This window comes from Dendrobates tinctorius, unplaced genomic scaffold (assembly GCF_039654945.1).
Source record: "Dendrobates tinctorius isolate UK_male_01 unplaced genomic scaffold, ASM3965494v1 ptg000158l, whole genome shotgun sequence".
NCBI classification, from domain to species: Eukaryota; Metazoa; Chordata; class Amphibia; order Anura; family Dendrobatidae; genus Dendrobates; species Dendrobates tinctorius.
Genome location: NW_027361825.1, coordinates 33,363,846 through 33,388,050, shown reverse-complemented (window position 1 = coordinate 33,388,050; position 24,205 = coordinate 33,363,846). Strand labels below are relative to the sequence as shown.

General features: G+C 44.2%; 1 protein-coding gene across 1 annotated transcript in view; it reads left to right on the top strand.

Annotated features, from left to right (window-relative positions):
- The window catches only part of LOC141052053 (cytochrome P450 2F2-like), a 119,573-nt gene extending 96,295 nt beyond the window's left edge, over positions 1-23,278 (top strand). The window contains exons 6-10 of the mRNA XM_073549241.1: positions 20,630-20,806; positions 20,908-21,049; positions 21,927-22,111; positions 22,210-22,351; positions 22,846-23,278. Of these exons, the coding sequence (XP_073405342.1) occupies positions 20,630-20,806; positions 20,908-21,049; positions 21,927-22,111; positions 22,210-22,351; positions 22,846-23,048 (849 nt within the window). The 3' untranslated portion in view covers positions 23,049-23,278. The remainder of the gene's footprint in view (positions 1-20,629; positions 20,807-20,907; positions 21,050-21,926; positions 22,112-22,209; positions 22,352-22,845) is intronic.
- Positions 23,279-24,205: the final 927 nt, after the last annotated feature.

The window sequence follows — 24,205 nt, the reverse complement described above, 5'->3', positions numbered from 1 at the left end:
TGTAAAGTTTGTCAAAAGCCTCAAGCTCAGTATGGCTACATTGGACAGACTGAGCGCTAGTCAATCCAACTGTCAGAACCCAGAGGAAACCCCGGCTTTCAAGCTTAATCTCCTAAACAGGCATCTGGAATTACTTTGGGGTTCCCTAGGTTACTTTCACGAAGTGGTTGTTGGCCAGAGGAGGGAGCCCAAGGCTAGTATAGTTAAATAGAGATTGGTTAGATTCAGGAGGGAGAAAAGTGTGGAAAAAAATTCAACTCAAGGGGGAAAACAGGAGTCAGATGCCATAAAGTCAGTCCAGAGAGAAGTCAGACAAGCCGAGGTCAGAATCAGGAGGGAAATCAGAATGAGATGAAATCAGTACAAGTCAGATGTATCTGTCCAGGGAGCTTCCAGGCACAATATCTGGCAACTAAGGTTGAAATCTTTGAGTTTATATAAAGTGTTGTACTGCCACAGTGGACAGATGATTATACCTGAATGGCTGCTGGACAGCACACACTCTCATTAGCCTGGCTGAGTGGTACCACAGGTCTTGGTCAGACTAATCCCTTTATCATCAACGTCACTTGTAGTGGGATCCTAGTGATTGAAACAGATGTAGATGGAGCAGGGAAGGAATCCCTGTACTAGTCTGGACTCCTCATTGTCCCCATCTTCCATCTCACTGCACTTGGACTGTTTAGGCAGAGGGCGTACAGACGTGATGTCATCGCGCTCTCTGACCAGAATGTCACTGTCAGGATATGCGGAAGACGTCACGGCGGTGGAGCAGGGAGAGGTAAGTATTTCAACTTTACAAGTGCTGTGATCCTGAGCAAGCAGGGGAGGCCCACTCGTTGGCGACGGCATTGGCATAGGGCCCCTCATAGTATGGCGGTGTGTCTGACGGCGGGTGGGCCCTCCCGGGTGGGCCCTCCCCCTCCCACCGGCAGAGACACTTTTGCGTACTATGAGGGGCCCTGTGCCAGTGCCGTCGCACATGAGTATGCCCCCCCCACCTGCTCAAGGAACCTGCACTTTCATCTGCACCTTCCTCTTTGTCACCGTGTAAGGTGGTATAGTATGCGGGAAGGGGAACCTGAGTTTCATCAGGGTCAGATTCTGGCTGTGTAGAGTGCAAGGGGAATGTAGTGGTCTGAGTCAATGTACCAGCAGAATCATTTAGCAGTGGCTGGGCATCAGTGCACTTGTGGTGCCTCCAGGAGTACGGTCGCCACAGTGGCATTACCTTCCTCCTAGGGAGTGTGATGTCATGTTTGGGAGCAACGAAGGATCTCTCTAGCAGTTAAACCAACACACAACACAGTTCCCACTCCAGGCCAGCAGGGAGACCTCTGAACCTGCTGAGGAGCTTCTCTCTGTGGTCAGGAGGAAGTAAGTTAGGGCAGTCTGTGAAGGGAAGGGGAAGTGTGTGGATGTGAGAAGGGGAGCTGAAGGATGAGCAGAGTTAAAGCTCACTCCTAGCTGGAGCGCAAGGTCGGGATTCCGGTCTCCGAGTTTGTAGGGACACTGACGGTCCTGCAGCAGAAACCTCTAGGAAGTAGCAGCTGTAAATGCTCTGTTCCCAACTAAGGCTCGACGGCCACAGCAGTGACGTGTGTGAACCAGAAGTAAAAGGCTATGGATGCCTGCCATACGAGAAAGTTCCAAAAGAGAGTCAACAGGGGGAACTTCAGTGTACTCAGTACTGCGAGTACCTCAGATAAGAGCTAAAACGGAGGCCACACTACCTATCTGCAGAGAGAGAATTCCAAATTTGCTTCCAGGCTGACCAACTCCTTCTCCATCTGTACTCTGGGTCCTGGACAGCACTTACCAAGTACAGGTAAAGGAACTGCACTACTGTGTCTGTCATCTTTCTCCTGCGCCTGGCGCACGGCTCTGCTACATCCTGCACTGCACACCATCTACCAACTCTTTCATCTGCCCTGCGACTACGGCCCTACCTGTGCAGGGCTTCTACATCTTAGCTGCACCACAACATCTGTCCTAGAGAAGCGACACTGCAGTGTGGGTCAATCTGATCAGAAACCACAGGTGGCGTCATGTATCATTCACCTATAAACGTTATTCACCCCTTTGCATGGACGCCCAGGGCCACGTAACGGGTCATCACCACCAACGTGACACATCCCTCTGAGACACCGGCCTGGTACCGATTAACCCCACTGCCCTGGCTGGCCACCCACACTCCATGTCAGATTCATCTTGGACTGGGGAATTCACAATTTGACTTGATAACCCAGGCATGGTATGATAGAAAGAGCTACATGGACTAATGTGAAGTGTGGCCTGCTGCATCATTCACTTTTGGTGGGGGTGAAGGACACAAGGAAAGGGGTTCTTCCTGACCAGGAGCCAGCACTTGACGACTCAGTGCTTGCATTTTTTGAAACTTCAGAAGAGGAGGGCATATTTGCTGGAGTCTGTTTCGGCAATGTAAGCCAAAACCAGTTCCTGATGCTCCGGCTTTAAAAGCGGTTAACCTACTCCCAGAAAAGGTAGCCTTCCAGGCATTCTGGAGCCAGACCGTGATGCAGACTCAACACCTCCTGCCTTAGCTGCTATTGTGCTTTTGCCACTACCAGCAGATGCACCACCACCATGAGCACCAGCTGGCCCCCCCACGCCCACGTCCGCGGCCTATTCCACCAAACTTCAAAATGTTGCAGAACATGAACCCAAAATAACATCAGATATATGGTACTGTATCGGAAGTGTACAGCTTTATACAGTCAAAGGATGATTGTCAATCTCCCTATATATACCATCAGTCACACAGAGACGCTCACAGGCTCAGTATGGATTAGACAATAATATAAAAAGTAGAAAAAGTGTACAGTATCATCAGATAGCAGGTATATATAGTATAGTTTAAACATTCTAACTCTCCGTAGATATTTCAGGAGGCAGACACAGACGCTCTCAGGCTCAGTATGGATTACAACATAATATAAAAAGCCGTAAAATGGTGATGGATCTGAAGAGTACAGCTGTACACAGTGTAGGGGTCATTGTTGTCAATCTCAGTATTTATTTCCACAGTCAGAAAATAACTCTCACTTGGTCAGTTTGGATTAGACCAGAATATAAGTGTAGAGCTGTATACACTAGTGTTGGGGTAATTTTTAAATGTACATCTAAATTGCAGGAGTAACCCACAGACTATCACACACTCAGGATGGATCACACCACAATATAACAAGAAGATCCGCAAGAAATAATCACACATGTGGGACAATGTTCCAGGTGTCAATGATACACTTAGAGTGGTGGGTGGAGGAGGACTTCCTGGCAGAAAGGGTACAGTATCACCAGATACCAGGTATATATAGCATAGTTTAAACATTAAAAATGTACGTCTATATATTCAGGAGTAGTGTTGAGCCCCGCTAGTGTTCCAGTTCGTTTGGTTCGTCGAACACGAGGCAAGTTCGTTGAATGTTTGTCGAACGTTCGACGAACAACGTCGAACACCATTGAAAACAATGGCAGGCAAACACAAACACATAAAACACATAGAAAACAATTACAAAACACCTTAAAACATGTCCCAAAGCAGACAAAATGCTCACAATACAAAAATAGCATACGGAAAACGGCAACTACATATAGAAAAGAGGTGGAGGAGTAAAAGGAGGAGGAGGAGACACAGATATAGGCATGTCATGCCCTTATGAAGTAAAGAAAGGCTGGAATGAAAATTTAAAATACCAACAAACAGTAAAAATCTGAAATCGAAGACGATCGTATACCGTCGGACTTCCCATCATAAATTAGGCCAACTGCTGATCGGGCGGCGTTATTCCCACGAACCTCCGAACAGCGTCCATGAAGGCAAAGTGTTTGGTTTCCAGGGGCAGTATGGTTACAATGCTGAACCTTAAAGGAATGTCCAGAAGGGCACCACCAGGAGTGGAGCCTGCAGCTTAATTCTACTCCACCCGGGAAACCTCAACCATGCCAGCTACAGAAAAGATTGACAGATTGCAAGCTTTGTTGATTCTGTGGGTGGTGGTGGATGTCCGTTTTAAGTTGTGCTAGCGATTTGTCATCTTAATTCCGTTAATGAACGAGACTCCGGCATGCCCCCGCGGTACGCGTCAAGCTTACTAGAGGGGCACGTGAGGCTCTGGCACACGAGATCGATCAATAACAGGTTTGTCATGCCCTTACAACTCCGGGGCTGCATGCGCACTACACTGAAAGGTCCAGCTTGTGTCGCTTACAGGTGCAGATAACCCGCTGAACCCCGTTAGTGATGGGGATCTGGGATTACAATTCTTCCCCACGAACGAGGATTTCCCAGTAAGTGCAGGTCAACTGGAATTCTGGAATTAAGCCTAACCGGCATTCCAGAAAGAATGTGAAAAAATTAAGTGTCCAAACCACAGGTGGTGTAGCTTGTTTAACAGCTGGGCTCCTATGCTGAGTAGCACGCAGTTCTTACATAAACAGGCGGCATAGCTTGGTTCACTGGTGGGCTCCTCTGCTGAGTAGCAGACAGTGCTACAAGGCCCAAAAGGATTTTCTGGACAAGATGCGGTAAAAAATAATTAGAAACACACGGTGTAGCTCCTTGACAGGTGTGCTACACCGCTTGCTACCACACCCCGCTACTATGCCATGAAACAGTCTATTAACATTGAAAACCATTATTAATGTGAAAATGAAGTTACGGTTTGGTGAACGAACCGTTCTCGAACGGAACCTCGAACAGCCGAATTTTAAGCAAAGTGTTCGACGAACGGCTCGAACACCGCCCAAAACAGCTGGAATTTGAACTTGGCGAACAGGTCGACTCGAATACAGCTCATCTCTAATCAGAAGGCAGACTTAGACGTTCTCAAGCCCAGTATGGATTCGACAAGATTGTAGAAAGTTGAGAAAGGTTACAGTATCACCGGATAACAGGTATATATGTAGCATAGTTTACACATGAAAAAACTATGTCTATATATCAGGAGGCAGACTCAGAGGGTCTCAGGCCCAGTATGGATTTGACGTGATTGTAAAAAGTTGAGAAAGGGTACAATATCACCGGATAACAGGTATATATAGCATAGTTTAAACATTAAAAACCTATGTCTATATATCAGGAGGCAGACTCAGACGGTCTCAGGCCCAGTATGGATTCAACGTGATTGTAGAAAGTTGAGAAAGTGTACAGTATCACTGGATAGCAGGTATATATAGCATAGTTTAAACATTAAAAATCTGCGTGTATATTTCCAGAGTCCGACAAAGACACTCACAGCCTCAGTATGGATTAGACAAGAATCTAAAAAGAAGAAAAAGGGTTATGTATTCAAAGCGTACACCAGTATACACTGTTGGGGTATTTTTCAATCTTTATATATATTTCAGTCTCAGTAAGACAGTCCAGACTCTCCACAAGAGGAAACGAGATGGATACAAGTACAGACGGAAAGTCGACTGATTGCAGAAATTTTAGAATTACTAATCACGGTAAAAACTCCCGGAAGAATTCTCAGAGGCGATGCTGACCCTCAATTACTTTGTCAGTGGAGACAGCGAAAACAGTTCTTGTGAAGAAAGGTTTGCTGTATCGCAGTACCGTGGAACCCATCACTGTTACTCATCTCCATCAAATTGTGATCACAGGGACAGATGTAGACATTGTTCTCACTGCCTATCATGATCTGTCAGGTAACTTTGGAGTGCAAAAGACACAAGCCACAGGCTGTAGTCGATTCTATAGGATTGGCATGAGAGGACACATTTAAAAATGTGGGCAGGAATGTCACACGTCTGTGAGTCGGAAAACCATGAAAGCTGATGATAAACCACCACTGCATCTCATTGTGAGTCGACGTCCATAACAAATGGAAGCCATTGATCATCTGAAGATAGAGCACAGCAGGACAGGGCATAGCTACGTCTTAACCATCATCTATCATTTCACCAAATTTGTATTGGCGGTCCCAGTGAAGTATTTAACAGGCCAGACTACACAGTGGTGGAGCAGGGAGAGGTAAGTATTGCAAGTGCTGGTGCCCTGAGCAAGCAGGGGGGGCCCACTCGTGGGCAGCGATACTGGCACAGGGCCCCTCATAGTACGCTGGTGTGTCTGACGGCGGGTGTGCACCCCCACCATCAGAGACACTTGATTCTACTATGAGGGACCATGTGCCAGTGCCATTGCCAAAGAGTGTGCCCACCCACCTGTCCAGGGCAACGTGCGCCAGGTGGTGACCCCGGCCCTGTGGGGGGAGGCAGCCCAGTTAGGGAGGTGGAAAAAATGGCATATGTTGATGTTGGACATTCAGCAGCTGCAAATGGAGTAATTGGAGAAGTCCGCGGAAGATGAGGACAAAAGCAAGCCATTTTTCTGGCACACCTACGTGTCAGCAGGGGAGGGTGGGACAAAATCCGTTGAAACCCATGCATGGTTAATTTTAATGAAGGTTAGATCATCAACATTTTGGGTCGACAGATGGGTCCTTTTTTCTGTCAGGATTGATCCAGTAGCACTGAAGACTCGTTCAGATAACACACTAGCAGAAGGGCAAGTGAGCTCCTGTTAGGCATATTGTGCCAATTCAGGTCAAGTGTCAAGTTTACTGGCCCAATAGTCAAAGGGGAATGACCGGTGAGGGAGAACATCGATATGGGAGAAGTAGTTTGTTACCATAGTTGACAACTGCTGTCTCCTGTCACTTTCTATCGATGCAGTATTACCAGTCGTGCGAGCGGTACTTGAAAAATCAGTCCACAACATGGTCATGAAACCCCTGTGTCCAACGCCACTTCGGCTGTGTGCACCACGAACACCTCTTCCATGTTGCCCCCTACGGTTCATTGGAAAAACATCACCGCCGCTATGTGCTGGGTATGCCTCAAACAGTTTACCAGAGTTGCTTGTTTGTTAGCCAATATTAGCTCTAGGTTCTCCTGTAGCATGATGTTTTGGAATTTGCCTTTACAGCGTGGATCCAGGATGCTGACCAACCAGTAGTCGTCATCGTTCATCATTTTGGCAATGCGGGGGGTCCCTTTTTAGGATCTGCAAGGCATAATCAGACATGTGGGCCAATGTTCCAGGTGTCAATGATGCACTGCGAGTGCTGGGTGGAGGAGCACTTTCTGGCAAATCCGCATCCCTCCTGTCATGCACAAACCCTGTACCTGACCTTGCCACGCCAACATTTTTTCTTGCCCCTGAGAAGCATCCTGCTTCCCAAAATAATCATCCCCATCATCCTCCTCCTCCTCTTCCTCTTCTTCCTACACCTCGTCCAGGATAGTTCCCTGAGCAGACAATGGCTGACTGTCATCAAGGCTTCCCTCCTCCTCTTCCTCCTCAGCTGCAGACGCCTGCTCCTTAATGTGCGTCAAAGTTTGCATGAGCAGACGCATAAGTGGGATGCTCATGCTTATGATGGTGTCGTCTGCGCTTACCAGCCGTGTGCATTCCTCAAAACACTGAAGGAATTTACAGAGGTCTTTCAGCTTCGACCACTGCACACCAGACAACTCCATGTCTGCCTGCAAACTGCCTGCCCTTGTATCCTCCCACAAATGAATTACAGCTTGCCTCTGTTCGCACAGCCTCTGAACCATGTGCATGGTGGAGTACCACCTTGTTGCAACGTTGATAATTAGGCGGTGCTTGGGAAGGTGGAGCAATTGCTGCAGCTTCTGCATACGACTGGAGTGTACGGGCGACCAGTGGATGTGCGAGCACAGTCTTCGCACCTTATGGAGCAGGGGTGTTAACTCCGGATAATTATTGAGGAAGCACTGCACCATCAGGTTCAAGGTGTGAGCCAGGCAAGGTATGTGTCTGAGTTTTGAAAGGGCTATGGCTGCCACAAAATTCCGGCCATAATCACTAACTACCTTGACAGCCTCAAGATGTAAAAATATGCAAAACACAAGCCGCGGAGACACCATCACATGTTTCTCAACGCAAGCAATGACTAGCCAGGTCTTTCCCCGGGAAGGAACAACCACGGGAAAGGCAGTCTCCAATGAAGGAAACCACCTATGCCAAAACATGGTATCCATCCACAGACAGCTGTTTCGGGGTATTGCCCCTCATCAGTGTGGAGTAGGAAACTGGCCAGTAGGAGCAATGCCTAGTAGAAGACTGTGAAAAATGAGGATGAATGAACTCATGGAGATCAACATCCAACACTGCGGAGACACCATCACATGTTTCTCAACACAGTGATTCTAGAGCAAAGCCCCCATCCCTTATGGGAAATATGTAAAAATATGCAAAACACAAGCCACGGAGACACCATCACATGTTTCTCAATGCAAGCAATGACTAGCCAAGTCTTTCCCCGGGAAGGAACCACCACGGGAAGGGCAGTCTCCAATGAAGGAAACCACCTATGCCAAAACATGGTATCCATCCACAGACAGCTGTTTCGGGGTATTGCCCCTCATCAGTGTGGAGTAGGAAACTGGCCAGTAGGAGCAATGCCTAGAAGAAGACTGTGAAAAATGAGGATGAATGAACTCATGGAGATCAACATCCAACACTGCGGAGACACCATGACATGTTTCTCAACACAGTGATTCTAGAGCAAAGCCCCCATCCCTTATGGGAAATATGTAAAAATATGCAAGATGTAGACTGCCCAGCCATGACTCAGTTTGTCGCTGCAAGTAGTCGGCCAGTATCTTCACGGTGTGTCTGTTGTTGCCCAAACACATCATTTTCAACACAGCCTGCTGACGCTTACCACTAGCTATTCGATAGTGGGACAACTCGTGTGCAACACTGGCAGCTGCGGATGGAGTGCTCGTGCGACTGCGCTCTGTGGACGAGCTTTCGCTTCTGGAGGAGGAGGAGGGTCAAACGCCTACAGCCAACTGTTTCCTATACCGTGGGCTAGGCAGCACTGTCCCACCGCCGCTGTCCCCTGTGGACCCTGCATCCACCACATTAATCCAGTGCGCAGTGATGGACACGTAATGGCCCTGGCCATGCCTGCTGGACCATGCATCTGTTGTGAGGTGCACCTTTACACTCACTGATTGCTTGAGTGCATGGACAATGCGGTCTTTCACATGCACGTGGAGGGCTGGGATAGCTTTTCACGAAAAGAAGTGCCGACTGGGTAGGTCATAGTGTGGTACTGCGTAGGCCATGAGCTCACGGAAAGCTTTGCTTTCAACCAACCGGTAGGGCATCATCTCTAACGACATTAGTTTGGCAATGTGGGCGTTCAAAGCCAATGTACGCAGATGAGAGGATGAGTACTTTCTTGTCCTACTTAGAGTCTCTGGTATGGTGAGCTGGACTTGAGAGCTGCATATGGTGGAACTAGCGGTGGACATGGCGGACTGAGAGAGGGTTGGTGATGGTGATGGTGTTGGTGGTGTTGCTGATGGCCTAGATTCAGTCTTTCGTAGCAATAACATTGTGATTCCATGACTGCTTTGCCCTTGCGACGACATCTCGACATTTGCTGCTGGTGGTGTGCTAACCGGTGGGCTTACAGTGGGGGAAGCGATGTAGCGTTGCTGACTACCTTCATTCGGAGTAGGTGCTCATGTGGTACGTGAGGTTTGGTAGTCCGTCCACGCTTGCAAGTGCATGGTGGTTAAATGTCTAAGCATGCAACTGGTATTCAAATTTCTCAGATTTTTAACTCGGCTAAAGGTCTTTGCGCACTTCTTACAGATGACTTTTGCCTGATCATTAGGATTTTGTTCAAAAAAGTGCCAAACTGCACTCTTCCTACTATGGAATACATTTTGAGACCTTGCACACTGTGCTAATTTGACCGTCTGGCCGAGCTGTCCTGCAACTCTTTTGGTTTTTGTAACAGGTTTTTGGAATGCTACGGTCATGCCAGATCACAGCGGCTGCGATGTCGTTGCCTGCTGCGGCTCCTCCTCCTCCTCTTCTGAGCTATTGGCAGCAGCACCCTCTTACCCCAATGGATGCCAATCTGGATCAACAACTGGGTCATCCATCACCTCCTCTTCAATTTCATGTGCACCTTCCTCTGTGTCACCGTGTAAGGTGGTATAGTATGCGGGAAGGGGCACCTGAGTTTCATCAGAGTCTGATTCTGCCTCAGTACACTGCAAGGACAATGTAGTGCTCTGAGTGAATGTACCAGCAGAAAAATCTAGCAGTGGCTGTGCATCAGTGCACTCCATGTCAGATTCATCTTGGACTGAGGAATTCACGATTTGACTTGCTAACCCAGTCATGGTATGTGAAAAGAGCTCCATGGAGTAATCGGTAGTGTGGCCTGCCACATCCTTCACTTTTGGTAGGGGTGAAGGACACAAGGAAAGGTGTTGTTCCTGACCAGGAGCCTCCACTGACGACTCAGTGCTTCTATTTTTTAAAACTTCAGAAGAGGAGGCGAGAAAGCTGGAGGCTGTGTCAGCAATGTAAGCCAAAACTTGTTCCTGAAGCTCCGGCTTTAAAAGTTTACCTACTCCCAGAAAAGAGAGCCTTCGAGGCCTTGTGGAGCCAGACGATGATGCAGGCTCAACACCTCCTGCCTTAGGTGCTATTGTGCTTTTGCCACTACCAACAGATGCAACACCACCACCACCACCATCGGGACCAGCTGGCAACCCCCACCCACTTCCATGGCATCTTCCAACATACTTCCTCATTTTTGTGAAAATGTACCCAAAATACCACCAGCTATATGGTACTGTAAAAAAAGGTAGAACGTGTATCTACTATTGGTGAGAATTTGAATCTCACTATAGATTTGATGACGCAGAACTATTTTCTCAGGCCCAGGAGAGATTACACCTCAATGTAACAGGCTGAAATTGGATGGTGTATGACAAGGTGGAGGGTGTCTATAGGATTGGTGAGAATTTGAATCTCACTATAGATTTGAGGACGCTGAACTATTGTCTCAGGCCCAATAGAGATTACACCTCAATGTAACAGGCTGAAATTGGATGGTGTATGACAAGATGGAGGGTTTCTATAGGATTGGTCAGAATTTGAATCTCACTATAGATTTGAGGACGCAGAACTATTGTCTCAGGCCCAGGAGAGATTACACCTCAATGTAACAGGCTGAAATTGGATGGTGTATGGCAAGGTGGAGGGTGTCTATAAGATTGGTGAGAATTTGGATCTCACTAGAGATTTGAGGACGCTGACAATGATGCTCTCAGTCCAAGTATGGACGCAGGCAGCCTAATAGGCAGGACTGCTGCACACACAAAAGGGTGGAAAAATGAACGCTTGGTAACTGTGTAGAAAAGAGGAAGAAAAGTATTTTTGCTTTTAAAAAAGCAGTTTGCACAGCAGCAATGCAGCTATCAGGAAGCCTTATAAGGCAGCCTAATAACCAACAGAGCTGATGCACAAAAATAGAGCCTTCCCTGTCACTGCACACAAAATGTTGTGTTGTGAGTGGAAATATCTAACAGCAGAAGCAGTTTTTTGGTTCTTCTTCCCTGCCTAACGCTCTCCCTTATTCTGAATCAACAGCAGCAACCTCTCCCTAATGCTAATATCGGCAGAATTAAGATAGCGTTCGGCGTTCACGCCCTTTTAAAGCCCCTGTGACGCCACACAAAGCCAGCCATTCACTTGCATGCCCTTCTCAAAGATGGTGGTGACCGATGCCTATGTTATCGCGTTGCCCACAGTGTGCGTCCTCCATCATTGGCTGAAAAAGGGCGCTGGAAGCATCTGTTGAAACGCGACTTTGGCACTCTGGTCGCCGACCTCGTGGCCGACCTCACGCTATGGTCGGGTTTCGTTTCATGAAACCCGACTTCAGCGAAAGTCGCCGACTTTTGAATATGATGACCCGTTTCGCTCAACTCTAGTGTCAGCTGATGGGACTACTGATACCATCATCTGACATCTACAGCTGTAATTTACAGTGAGAGCAAGAGCAGCGTCTGGGAATATTCATTAGCCCATTCTGCACTGTAAATAAGTAATTAAAATAAAACGGCGCGGGTTCCCGTGTATTTTTGCTAACCAACCAGGGAAAACTCACAACTGGAGGCTGCAACCCTCAGCTGTCAGCTTCAGCAAGGCTAATTATCAAGAATACAGGGGTCCCCATGCTGTTTTTTTAATTATGAGAGAAAAACTCACGCTGCTATCGGGGATCTCACCAAGGTCACCACAGTTCAGCCCGGCTGGGAACGGTGCCTCAATGACCGGATGTTACTACGATGACATCACCACCGGTCACTGAGGCCGCACTCACAGCGGCAGAGTCACCAGTGGTTCTCAGCATGGACAGTTGCATCTAGACACAGTTGTGAGAGTATAGCAGGTACACAGGATGCAGTGACAAGCAGGAGGCAGAGCAAGTGTTAACGGGTATTTTATTTTTATATATATATATATAGAGAGAGAGAAGTAACAGCAATTTCTCCACACAGGAGATAGAGAGATACAGTGGCACAACGTATGCAATTAAAACAGTGTGCAGCAATAACGCGGTATCGGTATGATGGCAGCTGCAAACACGGTGTGAAAAGGTTAACAAACGGCAAGTCACTGATCAGTCTCTGGCGTCCGGAGAAGGAGAGGTCAGAAGGTCCCACATTGATGCCGCAGGCGACGCGTCCAGTCTAGAAAGCAGTGCTGGAGGTTCCGGAGGTACTGTCCTTTGTTAGTGTCCTGGTATCCGGGGGTTGGTGTGGTTCACTTGGTGTCCGGTCACTTGAAATAGGAGATGTGACTGACGAAGCGGAGGACTTCTGTGACGGAGCCGCAGCCACGGTTATTACTTCAGCGTCTTTGACAGGGGCCACTTTGTTAAAGCTGCCGGCAGGCAAGCAGTGGCTGAAGCAGTCGGGGTTTATGGCCTGGAGAGGTGACAGGGGGCCGTCCCCTGGGAATACACAGTGTCGGAAAGTAGGGTAGGGTTCAGTAAAGCACGATTCGGTCTCCAAGTGTGCCTCGGCAGGTAGGGAGCTAACTTTCTCCTGCAGATCAGTCTGTCTTCCCGCCCAAAGTCCTCTGTTGGCGCGCATAGCCCCTTTTATCTTCATCCCGCCCTTTGTACCAGAGGTCAAAGGTCTGTCCCATCACGAACTCTGTCCTCCTGCAACACCACTGACAGCCCCAATAGTTCCGGCTCAGAAACACTGTTATCCGCATTACTGGGGTTCATCTTCTTACACCGTCCAGGTTGAAAGCTGTTTATGTGACACCTCAGAGTCCGGTTGTCACAGTGACATTGCCTCCCTCTAAGAGGTGAAGTCATGCTTGGAGGCAGAAAAGGGACCCCCATGCCAGGCAGCATAGATTAAAAATCACAATTCCTGCTGCAGGTCCTAAAAGGGAGCTGCCTTATAAATTCTGGCCAGCAGATGGGGTTGTTGAGTCAGCTAGAAGTCAGCTGAGGGAGTTGTCATGGAAACGAGAGCAGCTGTGAGGAGAAATGACAGTTAAACGTGAGGACGTGAGGTAAAAGAGATCTTTCTGGAAGATCATGTCAGTTCAAGAGAGGCAGCTGATCTGACAAGAAGGAAAAGGACACGAGCAGAGATAAGAGGCTCTGGGAAAGCTAAAATACTGCATATAGCAGACCCCTGAGTGAAGCGTTAATAGAGAGAAAAGGGACGTCAGAGTCCTGGGTGGTCAGGAGCTGTAAGTCCTGATCGCCGAATCTGAAAGTACAGGGAATTGTAGATTCCTGTGCGACATTGCACACCTGAGGACACGGCAGCAGATAAGGAGCCTGGGGCTGACGGTGAAAAGGATGGTACCCGTGGAATAGGCTCATGCTGGCAGCCGTACAGGTTAGTGAAATCATCACGCAATTAAGGGTCGCAGCATAGTTATAAACAGCGGGGACCCACACACAAAGCGCAGAAGGAAGGTCCTAAATCCCCACCTGGCAAGGTGGATCCCCTGAATGCCTCCAGGCGAGCCGGACTCATTCCATTACCTGTATGTGGTACTCTGGACTGCAACCAATTGCCAGTAAAAGGTAAAGAAACTGCACCTCTCTGTGTCCTTCTCTCATTTCTCTGCACCCCAACGTTTACAGCCATTTTGACTATTAATTTAACATCTTTGCCCTGGGACTATTGCTCTACCTGTGGAGACTATTTTCACCTCAGCTGCGACACACCAGCAGTCTCAGGGGAACAACACCGCAGCGCTGGTCACCTCTGACCAGAATACCACAGGTAAATGATAAACAACTTGGCACTCAAAATCGTGAAAAAAGTTGATCTATTTTTATTGGCATCCAGATAGCATTACTCTAAACGTTTTCGGTCGCAACATAGGACCTTCATCAGAGATTGTATAGAGATCTGCAGTTCATAACAGAAACAGAAACAAAATTAAATAAGATGCATATTAATAAAGAAAGAAAGACGTTGAATTATAACATCACATGTCAACTGTATATACTTTCAATCTCGGAGAACAGACACAGGTCCAAAAAGATACGCATCTTATAGTCAATAAGTGTGATTTTATATAGTACTCGGTGTTAAGGAGAAGAATACTACTCATTGTACATGTTAGGACATGGGTGAAATCACAAGTGAAACTCCTCACTGGTAGTAAAGGATATAAGTGCTCTACAGTGCTCGGTGCAATTTGTGCCCATTTCAATATCGGAAGCGATACTGCTTGTGCTATACGTGGTCTAAATAGGCTGTTCCTCCTTGGAGGAAAAAAGGAAAAGTGAAGTTAGACCAACTCGCTTATACAGTGCTATATTATATGTATATGTATAGTCCACAATAATATGCAGCAAAGAAAATCCCTGTGGATCAGGAAAAAATATGCAGCAATATGGTTCCCTATTTTTGAATCAAAAGAGATATTACTGATTACCTGAATGTTGCAAGTAAGTAGCGCTATAGTATGGCGATTTATCGCTGTTGAATGGCGCTAAAGAAAGGAAAAAGAAGGGGACCACCATGTTGATTATGTCCAGGATACAAAACAGGATGGCTATATGTCAGCAGTAGTGGATATATGTCCCTGACGTACCTGTGGAGCGGCCTCGTCCGGCGTACGATATGTCTCGCTGTAAGCAGAGGACGCCCAGTGCCAGTATGCACTTCCGGGTGTGAGACCCGGTGGGACCGCCCATTGAGCCGCGTCACCACGGTCACATGTTGCCACTGATTGCGTTTGTATTGTGGGAGCGATAGTGTTCCAGATATTGCACATGTCACTAAGGGTTGTGGATGCCCGTGCACATCATAGTGGTCATGTGACCGGGGTAGCTGCGCCTGTATCGTGTGAACAATTGAATAGTGTCTACCTAAAACAAATGGGGATAATCACTTAGATATGGCTGCTGTTGAAATAGAAAACCATTATAAATATGCATATTATGTGGGCCTAAAGATTATGTAAACTGAAAAAGGTATGTTATAAACCCGAGAGATCACACTCTCTGTACAGTACATTAAACTATATACTGTGAGGTGCATATATTACCAAGTAGACAGAAGTGCCCAGTGGGATGATGAAGAGAAGATCTAACGATTCTATTATAAAGAAAGAGAGAAAAGAGAATTATAAGTAAAAAAACAATAGACAAAAAATAGGCTTACATGCTAATCCTACAATAGTATGATAATATCATGCCCTATGGAATATGTGCATAATAAATAGGGGATAGTTTATCTCATAGAAAACCTTGTATATCATGTGGATGGATACCATGTTTTGGCATAGGTGGTTTCCTACATTGGAGACTGCCCTTCCCGTGGTTGTTCCTTCCCGGGGAAAGACCTGGCTAGTCATTGCTTGCATTGAGAAACTTGTGATGGTGTCTCCGCGGCTTGTGTTTTGCATGTTTTTACATTTTTCCCATTAGGGATGGGGGCATTGCTCTAGAATCACTGCGGTGAGAAACATGTTTTGGTGTCTCCGCAGTGTTGGATGTTGATCTCCATGAGTTCATTCATCCTCATTTTTCACAGTCTTCTACTAGGAGTTGGTCCTACTGGCCAGTTTCCTACTCCACACTGATGAGGGGCAATACCCCGAAACAGCTGTCTGTGGATGGATACCATGTTTTGGCATAGGTGGTTTCCTTCATTGGAGACTGCCCTTCCCATGGTTGTTCCTTCCCGGGGAAAGACCTGGCTAGTCATTGCTTGCGTTGAGAAGCATGTGATGGTGTCTCCGCGGCTTGTGTTTTGCATATTTTTACATATTTCCCATAAGGGATGGGGGCTTTGCTCTGGAATCACTGTGTTGAGAAACATGTGATGGTGTCTCCGCAGTGTTGGATGTTGATCTCCATGAGTTCATTCATCCTCATTTTTCACAGTCTTCTACTAGGCATTGCTCCTACTGGCCAGTTTCCTACTCCACACTGATGAGGGGCAATACCCCGAAACAGCTGTCTGTGGATGGATACCATGTTTTGGCATAGGTGGTTTCCTTCATTGGAGACTGCCCTTCCCATGGTTGTTCCTTCCCGAGGAAAGACCTGCCTAGTCATTGCTTGCATTGAGAAACATGTGATGGTGTCTCCGTGGCTTGTGTTTTGCATGTTTTTACATATTTCCTATTGCTCTAAAATCACTGCGCTGAGAAACATGTGATGGTGTCTGCGCAGTGTTGGATGTTGATCTCCATGAGTTCATTCATCCTCATTTTTCACTATATTACCAAGTAGACAGAAGTACCCAGTGGGATGACGAAGAGAAGATCTAACGATTCTATTATAAAGAAAGAGAGAAAAGAGCATTATAAGTAAAAAAACAATAGACAAAAAATAGGCTTGTATGCTAATCCTACAATAGTATGATAATATCATGCCCTATGGAATATGTGCATAATAAATAGGGGATAGTTTATCTCATAGAAATCCTTGTATATCATAGTCTCTATTGAGTCCTTTAGGTTCCAAAGTATCGAGGGTGAAAATCCAGTAAGCCTCTCTTCTCTTAAGAATCCGGGTTCTATCTTGACCCCTCCTGTTGGGTTCAATTTGTTCCAGAACCTGGAACTTTAGTTGAGAAATGCTGTGTCCTTTGTTGAGAAAATGGAATGGTAGGGGGAGATGGGTCCTCTTACATCTTATATTGGATTTATGTTGGGATATTCTGTCCTTTATCATTTGGGTCGTTTCGCCTACATAGGCAAGGCCACATGGACATTTGATCAAATATACAACATAGGTGGATTCACATGTATAGAATCCTTTGACCAGAATAGCCCGTCCAGTTAGTGGATGAAAAATTTGGTGCCCCTTCTGTATATGGTTACATTGCAAACACGCTAGACAAGGAAAAGTTCCCCGTTTCTGTGTCCGGAGAAAAGTTTGTCTCGATACCATGGTATTAGAACCTGCATCTGCCTTTACTAATCTGTCCCTCAAATTTTTTGGTCTCCGGTAACATGGAAGAATAGATTGTTGAAACTCCGGTATCTCGGGTAGCTATTTGTCAGAATGTTCCAGTGCTTATTATTGGTGGCCTGAATCTTCCTGGAATAGGGGTGGAATGTATTTACAAATGGCATCCGTTTACCTTGGTTAGAGGCCCTGGTATTTCTAGTGGATCTAGATTCTAGTAGAAGTCCACTGGGATAACCCCTTTCAGTGATTTTTTTTGGTCATTTCTTCTAACCTCCATTCTCTTGTCTCAACATCAGTGACAATTCTGTTGACCCTGCAGTATTGGGATCTAGGGATAGATCTCTTAATGGCTGGAGAATGAAAACTATTGAAGTGTAAGATACTGTTTCTGTCAGTAGGTTGGACATATAAGTCTATTGATAATTCTCTCTTATTCTTACAGACCAACGTGTCCAAGAAGCTCATCCTCTCATTACTATGTAGTAAGCTAAACCTAAGTTTTGGCCAGATGTTGATAAATCATTGGTCATAAAACCGGCTGATAAAGGAGGCGCCATAGTGATCATGGATAGATCGGACTACCTTTCTGATCTATCCATATGTATTTACAAGCACTGAACTTAATAGACCTTTAATGACACCATGATTAGAGAAGAGCAAATTTGTTCGGTTTGTCTCCGAATCTGATTTTGACAGATTCGTGCCATATTCGAACTCTATTCATGCTGAATGTATGTTTGATGATCGGTTCTGAACATATTTGGTAATTTCTACTCCCATTCACTCTAATGACTTTTGGCTGTGTTCGACAAATATTGCAAAAGCAATATTTGATGCCAATCATATTCGGAACAGAATCCGAACAAATTCGCTCATCTCTAATCATGATCACATGACTGTGAAGTCACCAAAGGTCCGTAAGCACTCCTAACCTCAGAATAGAAACAATGGGGGCCCCTAAGAGAGTGGGGGCCTTGGGCTATTGACCAGTGTTACTCCCCCTAATGCTGGCCATGACTGTAACTAGGGCTTATTTTTGGCGTAGGGTTTGTATTTCAAGAAAACGCCAAAAATCCTGTAAAATCATGCTAGGATTTATTTTAGGAGTAAGTTTTATTTTTGGGGAAACGTGGTAGCTATTTTGGATGAAATCTTATATAATATTCTGTGGCTGAATTTGTCACTATAATGGCTTCTATTAGTGGTTATCACCCAGCCTCTATTGCTTGTGTAGGATACCTAAATAACTAATAGCAGGTGCTAAACCGATTTACAGGTTTAGTGATGATAGCTGTAGTGCTATTGATATAAATAAACTAACAGGAAATATTAGCAGCCGTAATTGGGAAAATCTGATGAATAAGTCTGACACCCATTTGGTGGCCTGAAAAATGTGTTTTATGCTTTATTAGAACACTTCAGACCACTTGAAGGAAAATATTCAACAACTGGTTATCACAACAATCTTCTATATCTCCTGTCTTGCTCAGTTGTCCAGGATTGGGGTCGGACCGGAAGAAGAAGCAGCATGTACTATCACTACTCTAGACCACCAGGGATTCTAACATTAACCACTTTACTAAAATGCTGGTGTCGTGCTCCCTGAAAATAAGACACTGTCTTTTATTTTTTGCTCCAAAAAATGGGTTAGGGTTTATTTTCAGGGGATGTCTTATTTTCTTTTCCATGAACAACAATCCACATTTATACTTGAATAAAAAAGTCGACATTTACTTAAATATGATCGTCACAGAGACACATTGCATACACACATACACACACTCACACACACAGCCAATACAAATGAATATACACACAGACTACACATACCAGCCTGTCTCCTCTAACGTTCATTTAGACTCCGACAGTTAAAGGACCTTTGGTGGACATTATGGTCACATAACCGTGATATCAGTAAAGGTCCTTAAGCAGTCTTAACCTCAGAATAGAATTGCTGGGGTCCCCTAAGAGAGTGGGGCCACTGAGAAATTGCCCAGTTTGCTTCTTTCTGCCCTCTAACGCCGACCCTACATACCAGACTGTCTTTACTTCAATTCCTCTAGACTCCAAAAGTGAAAGGACCTTTGGTGACATCAAGAGAGTGGGATCCCCAGTTTGCCCTTTCCTTCCTAATGTTGGCCTTGACTGTAACTAGGGCTTATTTTTGGAGTAGGGCTTATATTTCAACCATGCTCTAAAAATCCTGTAAATCATGCAAGGGCTTATTTTCAGGGCAAGCCTTATTTTTGGCAAAACATGTTATTAACTGCATTGCAACCCTAAATCCTTTTATACATTAGGCTACCAGCAATGCTGGAATTTACCCCTCTACAGAGCTCATATCTTTTAGATGACCATGGATGCTGGCTTTACCCTTGTCACAAGCCTAGTCCTCCTGTGTTATTACTTTTAACTCCATTATTCATATCACCATTCTAGACAAAACATTCTGATGACTATTTTGCTTTAGCTCACCGTGGTATGAGAAAAAATAGCTTTTTTTCAGTATTAAAGAAGCTGTCTCTAACTTGAGAATGGGTTTCTGCATGCTCACCACTGCTTCCTTTATTATCTATGGGAGATATCCGATTGCTGCAGCAGCCATTCCATAAACAATGAAATGAACACTTTTGAACAGGTGCCCGCTACCTGTTTGTGTTCTCAGGATTATCAGGAAAACAACTCTCATACCCCCAATGATCAACAAGTTATCACCTATCCTAACATGCCAAAATGGAAAAACATCTGTAAGCTAACCTCCGATGCCAGGAAGAAAAATGCATTAACCCTAAGCAGAGTTTGAGATTGTTGTTACTGTGCTTTTAAAGAAGCACTCCTCCCCCTATCAAAGTTTTTATCCTGTTAATATATTGCACTGTGTTCTTACAATAGCACATTTTGCCTTTCTATCCAGCAAATTCTTCTCTTTTCCATTATGTCTATGACATCACATGATTAATAACTGAGTAGCTGAATCCTTCTAAGCTCTATGTAGGAACAGGAGGTCAATTTTCTCTGCACAAGTCAAGAGTCACTGCAAAAGTCCCTGGAAGTAGGAGAGAAAGGAGCAGCTGGGTCATATGATGACTGCAATATACTAAGAGGATAAAAACTTTGATGGGAGGAGGAGGAGTGCTTCTTTCAATATTATTGGAATGATGTTCTCTTTCTTTTAGCAATTACAGTCTCCTGGTTAAATTTATAAGTTTTCTCCTAACTATAGAAGGGGGGCCGAATATGTTAACTATTGAGCGTACAGAAATTCCTATGGGAGCCTTATATGGAGGTAGACGTGTCTGTTTTTTATTTAATCTAATTTGTTAATTTTTCTTTTATTTCAGCTATACAACATTTACCCAAATGTCCTGAAGTACATACCTGGACCTCATCATAAAATTATGGAAAACTTTTCTTTCATGGCAGACTATATCAGGAAGAAAATGGAGATCAACATGAAAACTTTGGACAGTAATAACCCAAGGGATTTTATTGACTGTTTCTTGATCAAAATGGAGAAGGTAGCTCCCTCCCAAACAAAAATGTCCATCAGTTGTTCTATATATATATTAATAAGTACTTTCTAGCATTTTATAAACTATTTTCTCTTAACTGCACACAGGAAGGGAATAATAAAGCAGATATCTTCAATACCGATACTTTGGTGATGAACACTTTACTCATGTTCTTTGCTGGGACAGAAACAGTAAGCGCCACTGTGAGATTTACATTATTGCTTCTTATGAAATACCCCAGCATAGCAGGTACATAACTAGTTTCAGACATATCTTTAAAAGTCTAGTGAGAACTTAAAGGAAAGCTATAATTAGAAATTGACCTATTGTTTAAATCAGTATTTAAAAAAAAATTTGATCAATATCCTTTACTCCATAAATCTTTGCAATTTTTACACCGGCCACTGCGCTTTTTTTAAACTTTAACTTCTTGCTGTTTCAAGAAACAACACATGTACATAGCCACAATATGCATATCCAAGCCCTATCTTTTTGTTTTGAAGCGTCTAATGAGCATGGGCAAAAGTTATTGTGAAGTGAGGAGAAGCAGGGTCAGACATGACATCAGATGAGCACAAAATACAAAGTTCCCCAGCTCCTGTAGATTGGCTGTGAAGATCTTTGGCACAAAAAGTGAAAGCCTTTGCTTAGCTTGAAGGCAGACAAAGCAAACAAAGGCATCCAGCTGTTTTAATATGAAACTTTAGTAATTTATTAGTACAGTTTATATAATTGCAGGTATATTAAAAAATATTGCATCAAGGCAGTAAAACGACGCGTTTCAGGCATAAAACTGTCATTAATCATGGTAATAATATGACATCAGCTGCTTATAGCGGTGTTACTTGTCATTATAATACTGCCTGTGATGATCTGCAATCTTCTCATAAACTCTTCCTGAAAGGACAGGGGGTTCGAGTGTAAAAAACCCCAAGTGCCGTGAAATTGTAAAATTTCAACTTTTAGAAAAAGAAATAATGATAGTAATATGAAACTAAAAACATTCCCAAAATTATATTACAAATACATTTAACACAAGAACCTGATTTAAACATTAGGTAATTTTTGATAATAGCTCCCCTTTAAACAATATATAAAAATTATAAAAGTTTTTTGCTTTCCTCAGAGAAAGTCTACAATGAGATAGACAACGTAATTGGCCAATGTTCACCAAAATTTGAGGACAGATTCAAAATGCCGTACACAGATGCTTTAATACATGAAGTCCAGAGATTTGGCGATGTGGTTCCGTTGGCTCTTCCCCATGAATTGACCATGGATACTGAGATTCGCAATTATAAATTCAAGAAGGTAAGTACCAATTTGAACTAAAAAAAATATTAAAAATGAAAAAAAAAAGCATTAAAATATGTTACTCATCACTTTTCTAATTATTTTCCAAATCACAGGGAACAGTTTTCACTCCAGTTCTTACAGGTGTGCACAATGACAAGACACAGTTCAAGAACCCGGAGAATTTTGACCCAAAACACTTTTTGGATGAAAATGGGAAACTAATAAAGAACGAGTCCTTGATGCCATTTTCTGTAGGTGAGGGTGACATGATACTAGTTTCTGGCACGTCTATTTTAGTGAAAACATGGATTTTGGGCCAAACAGGGCATCAAATTCTGGAGATATTCACTTAGAAATATATAAATTAAATGACAGCTGGGTGTTACCAGCCATGTAACATTCTGCTGCTCCAAGTCAACAGAGCAGCTTTTCCTCTTCTGGCCAGTTTTGGCAGTCATGCCCCGTCAACAGAGCAGAGCAAAATAGAATCCACTGCTCTATCGACAAGACGTCAGTGGCAGCTGCTGAATCTGCAGCAGGAGCAGTCTGTGACTACTCTGTGCTGATAGAGATCTGCGCCAGTCACAACAAGCAGGTAGTTAGCAACAACCTTCCTGTTAGTTCATAGGCCCATAGTAAAAAAATAAAAAGCCCTGGATAAACCCTTTAAAATGAATGTGTATGTAATATAAAGCTGAATATGTCACCTATTCTAGATGTTTTTTAAATTCACCGATTTTTCTTTCCAGGTAAAAGAATTTGCCCAGGCAAGAGCTTGTCATTAATGGAGCTTTTCATTTTTATCACCACACTTCTGCAGAACTTCACAATCAAGTCACCAGTGCCCCCCGAAAAAATCTCAGTTGCTCCAGTGGGATGTGGGCTAGGACATATTCCTCCCAGCTTTGAGATATGTTTTATACCCCGAACATGTTCTCAAGAAAAACAATAATAACATAAGTTGTAAGAACCTAAGAGATTAGGAGATTAGTGAAGTTTTCATGAGTGCGGGAAGCAACTTGATTATAGGGAAGAAAGATAACATTCCAAGTATTACTCATTTGTATCATTAGCTTATGGAATATATAACAATTTACAGAATGGAAGTGAGCTGCATTACCAGGTATAGAACTTGAGAAGCACAATGCTATTACAAAATAAATCAATAAATACAAAATGTTATTTTTATGGTCTTTATTACCACTTTAGGAATTTAGTAACATTTGGTAAAAGCCGAGAATTTCTTCCATCCAAAGAACGTAATGTAAAAAACATTACTTTCAAAAATCAGCAGACCGGCCCTGCTGCAAGTATATTCTACTGGAGTATGCAATGCTGGTTAAAACAGAACGCCAGAAGTGGTAGTGCTCAACTGTGCAGCAGTACAATCTTCAAAAATGATGAGAAGAAAAATAAGTGCCACTCACTACTGGTACTCTATTTTATACTTTTTTATTCCAAGATCACATGGGAATACAGAGTGAAGATACAAAGTGGAAGGACCTGACTGGGACAAAAAAGTAGCCCTGCCACACTAATCCACCAGCACACAAACTATAACACTCCCTTCCCTGGTCAATGAATTTTGCTTTGCTTAGTCATGTTCCTCAACATTCTCTTAGAGGAATTACTTGAAGAGCCATAGGTAAATGGTACAACAGTGGTATGATCGACTACAGATCCATTTATATGGTGTTCTACAAAGCTCTGGTTCTCGGGATTTTGGGGTCCCAGAGGTCAGATCCCCAGCAGTTGGAAAGTTATCCACTATCCAGAGGATAGGGGACAACCTTCAAACTTGTGATAACCATTTTAAACAGGTTTTCAAGATTTTGTTTTATTTGCCCATAGGAATATAGAAAATAATAAATCAATACGGATGTATATAGAGAATTATACAGCTACTGAAAATTACACCCAGTATATAGGACAGGAGAAGTGGTACTGTGCAGTGTGTATATGCAGAATAATACAGATACTGAGAATTACATTCAGTATACCGGACAGGAGAAGTAGTACTGTGCTGTGTATATATACAGGACAGGAGAAGTGGTACTGTGCTGTGCATATATGCAGAATAATACAGATACTGAGACTTAGACACAGTAT